Source organism: Kogia breviceps, chromosome 4 (genome assembly GCF_026419965.1).
Source record: "Kogia breviceps isolate mKogBre1 chromosome 4, mKogBre1 haplotype 1, whole genome shotgun sequence".
Classification (NCBI taxonomy): domain Eukaryota; kingdom Metazoa; phylum Chordata; class Mammalia; order Artiodactyla; family Physeteridae; genus Kogia; species Kogia breviceps.
Genome location: NC_081313.1, coordinates 174,549,245 through 174,560,067, shown reverse-complemented (window position 1 = coordinate 174,560,067; position 10,823 = coordinate 174,549,245). Strand labels below are relative to the sequence as shown.

Below are 10,823 nucleotides of genomic sequence, written 5' to 3'. Positions count from 1 at the left end.
CTCTAGCACACGCGTAAGTGGTCTTGCTCAGATATACCCCATCTCCCACCACACATCTGCACAGGCACACACACTCACATGCACCCTAAGATACACACACAGAGCTCACAGAGCTCGCTGGACCCAGGACGGGCCGCCCCGCCCCCAAAATCCACACGCACGCACACTTCGTGTGTATGATGTACACACGCTCTCTACAGCCTTAACGCACACACCCTTTCACACACAGATACACATGCAGTACACACTCCTACTCAAGGCACATAAAAACATAAACCCTCACACAGGTACACAATACACACACACACACACACAGACACAGGCTCAGCACCCATGTACCTTCCCTGGGGGCCTGTGGGTTGCATTGAGGCCAAGCGCTGGGCCCGGGCTAGATGGGATGTAAATCACAGTTCTGCAGCTTGCCAGCTAGGTGACCTTGGGCAAGTCACTTCCCTTCCCTAGGCCTGTTTTTGCATTAGGAAAATGAGGACATGGAACCTTGTGGGGTCACAGGGAGCTTAAATGAAATGATGCCTCCAGACAGGGGATGGCATTTGGTACTGACCATGAGAATGGACAACCAGCCAGGTCCTGGAGGCCCCTGTGGGCAGGGAGAACCCTTTAGCCCTGAAGTAGACCGTGGGAAGGTGGGAGGGGACAGGGCAGTGGGGAAAGATGGGCCCACTTTGGATGGGAACAGTGGAGGCACTTTGGCAATGGCCCTTTACCAACTGGCACAGAGCAGCTAAATAGCTGACTGCAGGGTACAGCTGGCCCAGGCGCCTGGCCTGCCAGCCCAGGATCCCAGAAGTCTGGACAAGGTCCCAACCTCCCCACATTTCAGAGGGGACCCTGCTCTCCCGGTGATGCGGGCCCCAGCTATCCTGCCCGGAAGCTATCGAATGCCACGGTTCCAATAGGAGGATGCGGCCATGCTGGGGGCACAGCGGTCTTCTCCCCTTCCCTCCCCAGGGCAGGGGTCGAGGCTGGAATGTGGGGACCTGCAGAGACAGACATCAGAAGACCCGCTCGCACAGACGCACACGGTCCCTGGGGCCTCGTAAACTGGATTCCAGGCGCTCTTGGCCTGGCTACCCTAAGTCCTGCTACCCTAAGTCCTGCTACCACGGGGCCAGCTCGGGGAAGCTATGCTGAGGAGGATCCATGCCTGGCCTAGGGCCCTGCCTTCTTGTGAAAACAGCACCATATTAGCACTTGGTCTGTAAGACTGGGGTGGGCGGGCCCTGGTTGGCAGGAGCCCCCTTTCCCTGGACCCCAGAGGGCATCCCCCCCCCCAACCCCGGCGCCTGTCCACCACTCTGTGTCTGCTGGGTCCTGCCTCGGCCAGGGGACCCCACCTGGGGCCTTGGAGGGGGAGGTGGGAGCACCAAGGAGGGGTATGTCAGGGTAGAGAGGGCCCTGGGGGACACATGCTGGACTCAGTGGCTGGGCCTGGTGGCCAGGGCTTCTGGCCTGGTCAGCATCTTCTCGGCCGTTCACATCCCTCGCCGCCCTGGTGGGTCCGAGTCTGTTCGAACGGTGCCAGGAATCATGATAGGTGCCTCCATCCTCAGCGTGGCCCTGGGAGGAAGGTTCCATCATCCTTCCCACTGTACCAACAAGGAAGCCAAAGCACAAGTCACTTGCTGCCCAGGCTCACGAGGCCAGGTGGAGGGGATGGACCTGCTCACACTGCCAGAGTGTCAGGACCTCCACACCGCGAGACCATGTGGGCTCTCACCATCAGCCTTGTCAAGGTGTGTTTTGTCCAATACCACCAAGCAATTAACGCAGTTCTGACACCCTCTACCTGGAGAAAGCATCAGACCCCACGGGGTAAGGGTTCTGTCCAAGGCGGCCCCTCCCCCACTTAGGCTGCCAACCACAAGTGCGGGTTGTTACCTGTGCTTCTGAGCAACCAGCTGGAGATCGGGGGTTCACCCCCCCTCCACCCGCCTTCTCAGATTTGGTTAATTTACTAGAGTGGTTCACAGAACTCGGAGAAACATTTTACTTATTACATCAATGGTTTATTATAAAAGGATGTAACTCGGGAGGAGCCAGATGGAAGAGGTGCCCAGGGCAAGGTATGGGGAAGGAGGGTGGAGCTCTCATGCCCTCTCCAAGTGTCCCAGCACCTCCCTGGGTTCACCAAGGGTGGAAGCTCACCAAATCTTGTCCTCATACCACGCTTCATCTGTAGGTCCCCTCCCCTTCCCGAAGCTTGGTGGGTGTGGCTGAGTTCCTACTCTGCATCCTGCCCTTTCCCGAGACTATCTAGGGCCCCAATCTAAGTCACTTCATTAGCATAATCTCACCTGTGATCAAAAGGGGCTCTTTATGGATGACAAAAAGTACTCCAGTTGCTCAGGAAATTCCAAGGGTTTTAGAAGCTTCCTGCCAGGAGCCAGGGACAAAGCCCAAACATTTCTTCTTACACCCTACACGTGCATCTGGCTCCACTTCCAGCCTTCCGAGACTCCTCGCGACCCTAGGACAAGGGTCCCTTACTCTTCTCCAGTGCTCCCCACCGCCCCCCACCCCCCAGGAAGCCAAGAGCTGTTCCCTTAGCCTGGATCCTGGACTCAGGAGGAAGTAAGATGCTGGGCTGTGAAGCCAGGCCTCCTGGGTTCAAGGCCCGGCCACAGTCTTCTGGCTATGGGACCTTTGGCCGGTGACCTCCTGTCTCAGGCCTGCTTCCTCATCTGCGAGCATCTTCCTCAGGGCGGCTCTCGCGACATGGGGGCAAGGCAGGCAAACCTGACGTTGGCCTCTGGCACAGTGTGGCCACTGAGCCTTAGCTCCTTCAAGCTGTCCCCCAGGAAGCCTTCTCTGACCCCCACAATGCCCACCCTGGGCTCTGCTGGCCCCGGTTTCTGCTGTGACTGTAAACGCCTGCCCAGATGTCTGTGGGTTCATCCCTGTCCCCTGAGCCCAGCACTGCCCTGCTTTCACCTTGAATGCTCGTTGAGTGGATAAAACGTTGGACAGTTTGAAGGACTGACCACTTCCAATGGCCTACCAGGCCCCCTCTGAATGCCTCAGTCTCCCCTGTTCCCTCGTTGAGCCCCTGGGTCTGACCCAGAGCCCAGGAAACCAGAGAGCTGGGAGTTTTGCGTTGACTGTTTTATTTAAGGGCTGGTGACTGACAGCTATCCCCAACCCAGCCCCTCCCTCCTCTACAAGAGGCCAAATGTGAAAACAGGCTGCCCTGCCAGGGGGCCTGTGGGGCTGTGGCTTGAATCCCAGGCCACAGGCCTTGGAAGGCAGGGAAGGAGGATGGGCAGTCGGTCCAGTTCAAATGGACAAGTGCTGGTGAGGTGGGGGAAGGCGCTGGAGAGTCCCGAGGCAGCCTCTGCTCGGCTTGCCCTCACCTACGCTGTCAGGACACAGGTCCCTGGAGGAGCCAGGGCCCCAAAGCCAGGGGCCCAGGTGCCAGAGGAGGGAGCAAGTCAAAGGCTTTCGGAGCCAAGGGAGGCAGTTCAGGCCCCTGGGGCCCAGCAACCCTTCAACTCTACCCCATGCCCACGAGGACACCCCCACAGTCACACCTGCAGCCACACACACTCACACCCATGCCCACACCCACTCCACACACACACACACACACACACACACACACACAGGGCTGCAGAGACTCTGGACCCACACCCTGGACCCTGGAATGTCTCTGGATTGGTACCCGGCAGGTGAGGCTGCCAAGGGAGTGGGTCCTCTGCGTTGCTACTGATTGGCTGCCTCGCAGGCATCTATCCAATCGCTGTACACGTCCACTGGTTCCGACAGATCTGAGCCGCTGAGGTCAAGGGCAACTGGTAGCACTGGACCCCTTTCCTATACATGCTTCTGTTGCTCACGCTGTTAGCCAGACCCCTGCCCTGAAGCCTGTCACCACCCGTAAGTCAGCATGTGGCCCTGGTTCCTCTCGGTGGCCACACCAGCAGGGCAGGCAGCAGGGCTGGGTGCCCTTGAGCAGCCCACTCTGGGCTGAGCAACCCTGACGCCCCGCCCCCGCGCCCTGGGAAAAGCCCGGGTTCCCAAGGATACAAGTGATGGGCGTCTGGAATTCTTCCAGGCACACGGTACAAGAGATGACTCCGGTGTTGCGGGCCCGGTCCCTGGAATGGGAGGAGATGCAGGGACTTAGTGAACGAAGGGGCCTGTGTCTGTGGGTGACAATCCCCCTAACCAGGAAGGCTGGGGACAGAATGGAGGACAGTGGGGGTGGGGGTGGGGGTAAGCCACCACCCAACTGAGGAAGGAGAGGGCTGGCCCCATGAGGCGGGATCCTGGGCCCCGCTCACATTTTCACATCACAAGACTTCTCGTGGTTGCAGAAGGGGCAGGTGAACTGGGTCTCTAGGGTGCCTGTCATCTTCTTCTTGGGGGGTGGCTTCCGTTTTGACTTTCTGCGCCCCATGTCTGCAGGAGGGCAAACCTGTGGGAGGATGGGGGCAGAAGTCAGCGACTCGTGGGATCCACGCGTCCCTCTGGCTCGACGCTCTAGGAATCGGTCAAGTGCCCCCCCCCCACACCCTGATTCTGGCATCATTCTTCCGTGACAGCGGAGGTCAGCAGCCTGCCAGATAAAGACCAGAGTTTCATTTATATTTAAGACCACTCTCTACGCAACATCCTTGTTCTTAACTAAGGGTGCTTCCAATTCACTGAGTAAACGAAGCAGTCAGACAACATCCACAATCCACAAGTCCCCAGGACCACCCACTCGACCTTCTCTCCTTTGCTATGGAAGAACGTCCACACTCCCCACAAAAACAATTTGCTACCTTGTGCCTTGGATCCTAACATCACATTTTCTCTCTCTACTGGATCATTAACAAACACACTTGTTATGATCTCTCCCATCATTAAAAACCACCCCTTTGTTCTCCGTGAGCTTTTCTAGCAGAGCTGTCCGTGTTCCCTCCTGCCCTCTCTCCACAGCCCCTTCCATGCTGTCCACCCCAAGGGGCAGTCCTCATTCCTCAGGGTACTGGACACACCGGCTCCTCCTCCCACCATTCTCACAGGGCTCTCCCACCTTCCTCAGTGGCAGCTTCTCGCAGTCTCTGCTGCTGCTGCAACCCCATCCTCACACCGTCAATTCGCTAATGATGGGGAGTCCACAAGCTCAGTCTTTGGACCCCTCTCCTCTCCATCTCCACTCATTTCCATGGAGATCTCACCCAGTGTCAGGGCTTCAAATGCCTCCTCTACAGCGATGTCTTCTCTGAACTGCAGGCTCCCCTGGCCACCTGCCTCAGCCACACTCCTACCCGGTGCTACCAAACGTTTAAACAACCTGTCCACAACCGAGCTCCAAACACCTCAATGTGTTGTCCCACAGGCAGCAAGTCCATCTTTCCAGAAACCTTAGACTCATCCTCAATTCCTTTCGCCCTCTCTCACACCCCTCATCCCATCCTGATCCTACTGTCCTACCTTTTAAAGACATACAGCATCTGACCACTTCTTACCACTCCCAGGGCCAGCTCCGTGGTATGAGTCTTGAGTCCCAGTCATCTCTGGCCTGTATTATCACAACAGCATCCTCACTGGTCTCCCTGCATCTCTAACTCTGCCCAGTACCCTCCGAATGTGAATTCCTCGAGGGCAGGGATTTCTTTTCTTTGTATACCCAGCGCCTAGAACAGCTCGTGGCATGGAGCTGGCTCTCAACAAAGATTTACTGAATGAATGAATGACCAATGCCAGGCCTACAGTAAACCACAGCACTGCTGCAATCAAGGCAGGCAAGGTATCTGCTCTTGTACAACTGATATTCTAGCGGAGGAAGACAGACCCTTCAGCTAATTAATAAGGGAGATAATTTTCAATATTGGTAAGTGCTATGAGGTTAATGAAACAGGGCTAAGTGAACACTTCTGGGATGGGGCTACTTAAGGTTGGAGCTGGAAGAACCCTTGGGTAAGAGTCATGTAAGCTGAGGCCTGAATAAGAGAAGGCGACCATGCATGGTAGTCCAGGCAGAGGAAATAACAACTGCAAAGGCTCCAAGGCAGAAGAAGCTTTTCTTGAGAAAGAGAAAGAAGACTGGTACAGCTGAAGCCCAGCGAGTAGTGGGGAGATGGGTGTGAGATGCAACAGAAGAGCAGCAGCCAGACCCTACAAGACCCAGTAGGCTTTAGTAAGGCGTAGCCAGTTCTGCAACCCAGGCTCTCACCTTCGGGGATACAGGGGTAGTGTTCTGTTGAATTTTTTTCCCCAAAGCCTGGCCCTGGTTACCACCTGCACCAGAATCACCCGGGGGTGCTCAAAAAATGCAGATTTCTGAACCTAACCCCAGATCTCCCCGCACTAGAATGTCAGTTCTGCGGGTTCGGGTGGGAGCATGATTTGCCCACTGCTGAATCCCCAGCACGCACAGTACCTGGTATGCATTAATAGCTCAATAACTGTTTAATATAAACAAGTCTCCTGAATCAGAAGCTACAGGTGGGCCCCAGAATCTCATTTTCCCCGATGACTACAGCACCCTCCAACCACACTCCAGAAAAGGGAATCTGGCCTGCACATAAAACTCCAGGAGCCTCGGACTGTACTTCTGTGGCGATCTACCTTCCAAGCGCGCCAAGGTGGGGGCTGGAAAAGGGCTCAGCCACCGATCCTGCCGGGACTCAAGAGGAGGAGGGTGGGCCGTCCCTCCAGGCTCACCGAGGCTTCGGCTCCGCCTCCCGCCGGCCGCCGGTAGAAGCCAGGCCTCCAAACAGCGGGCTGGGACCCGCTGGGACCCAGGGGAGTTAGGTTCCCCGATGGGCCGCCCCCCAAGCCCTGGGCCCTCGGCGCCTCCTCCAGGACCCCGTCAGCGCCCCGGAGTCGCAGAGCGCCCAGTCCCACCCAGCCCCAAAGCCCGCCCGCGCGAACCTTCACCTGCACTCGCCGACGCTCTTTGCGACAGCCTTGTTCACCCGGGAGACAGTGACTTCCGGCTCCCGGTGGAAGCGGAAATCCCTCCCCTCCCCTCCCCTTCAGTCTCACCCACCCGAGGCCGGTACCTCCCAGCGAGTAAGCCCCGCCTCCTCCAGCGTCTGTGTGCGCACGCACAGAGAGTACGTCTTCTCTGTACTCTCATTCCGGGCCCGGAGACGGGATCGTAGTGCGCGCGCGCGAGGGCTGGACCGCATTTCACAGTTGGTGCGCAAGTGGCCGCTACTTCTAGTGAGTTTCCGCGGTGGCAGTTCCCGCGTTTCAGGAGCGGTGGACCGGGCCATAGCAGCACTGGAAAGGCAGCCTCTCCCTTGGGTGCAGCATCTTCACGTGCCTTCGCTCCCACTTCAAGCCCCAGCTCCTCGCAGCTCACCTGGGTCTCCCCGATGTCGGGCACATTCAAATATCTCAGTGCTAAGAAACGGCAGATACCAGTATGGCTGAATCAGAGTTAACGGGGGAAGCTTGTAAGAAGTTCTTCTCAAACTTTAACAAGAACCTGTGGATCTTACTATAATTCAGGTTCTGGTTCATTAGGTTTTGAGTGGGGCCTGGAAGTCTGACTTTCTAACTAGGTGCCCAGTGCCATACGTGCTGTTGGTCTGCGGGACCACACTTCGCGTGCCGAAGTTATAAAACATGAGATTGGACAGGCAGGTAGGGGCTGGGGGAGGGGAAAACAAAGCTCCACAATTCCCACCATGTAGTGAAGAGGCTGGACAGAAATATAAAGGATCAGTTGCTACACTGTTCAGCGCAGCAGAGGGGAGTGTGTGGATCTCAGAGCATGTGATGGTGGAGGGGGCTGCCAAACTAGTACGAGAGGTTAGAGAAGGCTTCCCTGGGAGGCCGATGCTCAGGATGGAATCCAAAGCCTGAGTGGAAGTCACAGACAGACAGAAGTAGCACCTATAGAACTTAAGAGGGAGTGAAGGAGAGAGGAGTGTCAAGGGTGGAGACCCTGGGCGCTGCCTCTTACTCAGATGAGGAAGGCTCAAGAGAGATAATTTGGAGGAGCAGTCAAGGGTTGTGTTTGGCTGTGATTAGTCTGAGACAAGCAAGAGGGGCTCTGGAAGGGGCCTTTGGAAGGGAAGCGAGGAGCTCAGGAGAAGTATCTGGATGTGATTTTGAGAGGCATTTGCATATGGAGGTTATTTAAAGTCTTGGGGGCCAGAGGAGGTCACATGGTTTCAGGGGTAAGGGGCAAAGTGTAGCAAAAGAAGAGGGCTAAGAAGGACACCAGGGCTCTCTAGCCTTAGAGGTTAGGAAGAGGAGGAGCCAGCAAGAGACTGTGCAGAACAGTGAGGTAGGAGGAGGAAGACGTGGGTTGCCCTCTCCCAGAAGCCTCCAGAGGCAGGTATTTCAAGACGAGGAGAGTGATCAGCTGTGTCACATGTGGCTGCGAGTTTGAGTAAGATGAGGAAAGAGAATTGACTGTTGACTTTGGCAAGTGTTTGGTCTCTGGCAGTCTTGATAAGAGCTCTTTCATTGGAGCGTTTAGGAAAATAACTTGTCAAGAGATGTATCGATGTATTCCCAATAGACCTACCTCCAAGAAGTCCTCTAGAGGGCAGTGTTACTCTCAGAACGGCCAAGCTTAAATCTCGGCAGTGAGTGCCTGTCTAGAGGATCCCTTCTCCGTGCTTGTACAAACCTGGATACACACAGGATGCGATCATACCATACATGTTACCTTGCAACTAACTATTTCCACTTAGTGGTCAATACACATACAGATAATTATTGTGTGACTCTGCCGTAGTCATGATTGCCAGGTTCACAGGTTTTCTGTGTCTTTTCTTTCCCTTTTCCTTTCTTCTCTCTCCCGTTCCTTCCTTCCTTCCTTTCTCTCCTCTCTTTCTTTCTCTGTCTCTCCTTCCCTCCCTCCCTTTCTTCCTCCCTCCCTTCCTCCCTCCCTTCCTTCACATCTTTATTGAGATATAATTGACAGACAATAAACTGCACATTTTGACATATACATACACCTGTGAAGCCATCACCACAATCATGATAGTGACTGTTTCCATCCCCCCAAGAAGTTTCCTTATTTCTCTTTGTAGTCAATCCCTACCCCACCCCCAGCCCTTGACACCAACTAATCTGTTTTCAGTTACTATAGCTTTGTGTTTTTGAGGAAGTCACATAAACAGAATCATACAAAACGTAGCCTTTTGAATTTGGCTTCTGCTACTCCTGCTCAGTATGTTTGCGATGTGTCCATTTTTTTTTTTTTTTTGGCCACACTGCTTGTGGGATCTTAGTTCCCCATCAGGGATTGAATACATGTCCTCGGAAAGCATGGAGTCCTAACCACTGGACTGCCAAGGAATTCCCTATGTCCATGTTGTGTTTATTAGTAGTTGTTCCTTTTTATCATCGAATTGTATTCCGTTGTATGGATGGACACAGTTTGTTTATCCTTTCACCTACTGATGGACATTTGGGTTGTTTCCATTTTGGGACAATTATGAATAAAGCTACTAGGTACTGTCTCATTCAGGTCTTTGTGTGGATGTTCGTTTTCTACTGTATTTTTTTTAATTTAATTTTTATTTTACTTTGGAGGGTAGTTGATTTACTCTACTGCATTTTATTTCTACACCAAAACATGTGATTCCTCTGGAATTCATTTTTGTATACGGTCTGAAGTAGCGTTCAGGTTGTGTTTTGTTCTGGGCTAACCGACAAGGCAGATAACATCTTTCCTGGGAAGTTGTAATGCCGCCTTAACCCACATCACGTTCTCACATGTTCTTGAATTTGTTTCTGGATTCCCTCTGGATGTTTTCCTGGAGCCAGGGTCATGCTGTTTTGATGACAGTGCGTTTTGCTGTTTGGCAAGGCAGCTTTCTCACTTTGCTATTCATGAGTCTTGGCCTTGGAGGCTGTTGAGAGGGTGGATGTGGCCTGACTCTCCATTGACAACCTCCTGGCTGAGTGAGGGTGCCGGTGCCAGGCCCAGCACCTGGTGTGAGGAGGGGAGTGGGGAGATGATAATATCCATGACGGTTGAATCAGATGCAGTTGCTCGGGAAAAGCGGGAGGAGATGAGACTCTGTGCCTGGTCTTCAGGAGTTCTGCCATCTTATTTCCTGTAATTTACAAGGCATTTTTTTTAAAAAAAAAATCTTTATTGGAGTGTAATTGCTTTACAGTGTTGTGTTAGTTTCCGCTGTATAACAAAGTGAATCAGCTATATGCATACGTGTATCCACAAATACCCTCCCTCTTGCATCTCCCTCCCACCCTCCTTACCCCACGCCTCTAGGTGGTCGCAAAGCACCGAGCTGATCTCCCTGTGCTATGCGGCTGCTTCCCACTAGCTCTCTGTTTTACACTGGGTAGTGTATATATGTCAATGCTACTCTCTCACTTCGTCCCAGCTTACCCTTCCCCCTCCCCTTGTCCTCAAGTCCATTCTCTACGTTCTCTCTCTGACTTACTTCACTCTGTATGACAGACTCTAGGTCCATCCACCTCACTACAATTAACTCAATTTCATTTCTTTTTATGGCTGAGTAATATTCCATTGTATATATGTGCCACATCTTCTTTATCCATTCATCTGTCGATGGACACTTAGTTGGTTTTTTTTTTTTTTGCGATACGTGGGCCTCTCCCGTTGCGGAGCACCGGCTCCGGACACGCAGGCTCAGTGGCCATGGCTCACCGGCCCAGCCGCTCCGCGGCATGTGGGATCTTCCCAGACCAGGGCACGAACCCGTGTTCCCTGCATCGGCAGGCGGACTCTCAACTACTGCGCCACCAGGGAAGCCCCGATGGACACTGAGGTTGCTTCCTACAAGGAATCTTTCTACCCATGGCCGTGTGCTGGCTGACATTGTCCCCTGAGCTGGAAGGAAGCCCTCTAGGAG

At 54.0% G+C, this 10,823-nt stretch overlaps 1 protein-coding gene across 3 annotated transcripts; it reads right to left on the bottom strand.

Annotated features, from left to right (window-relative positions):
• Positions 1-2,008: 2,008 nt before the first annotated feature.
• ELOF1 (elongation factor 1) lies at positions 2,009-6,963 on the bottom strand. 3 transcript variants are annotated; one of them, XM_059059791.2, is made up of 4 exons: positions 6,892-6,963; positions 4,305-4,438; positions 4,048-4,118; positions 2,009-3,788 (listed from the first exon to the last, which is right to left on the bottom strand). In XM_059059791.2, the coding sequence occupies exons 2-4, from the start codon at positions 4,418-4,420 to the stop codon at positions 3,724-3,726; spliced, it is 252 nt and encodes an 83-aa protein (XP_058915774.1). In that variant the 5' UTR covers positions 4,421-4,438; positions 6,892-6,963; the 3' UTR covers positions 2,009-3,723. The 3 variants fall into 3 exon arrangements, with proteins under 3 accessions (XP_058915774.1, XP_058915775.1, XP_058915776.1); XM_059059792.2 differs by having other exon boundaries at positions 6,886-6,936; XM_059059793.2 differs by having other exon boundaries at positions 6,676-6,917.
• Between the last annotated feature and the right edge of the window lie 3,860 nt (positions 6,964-10,823).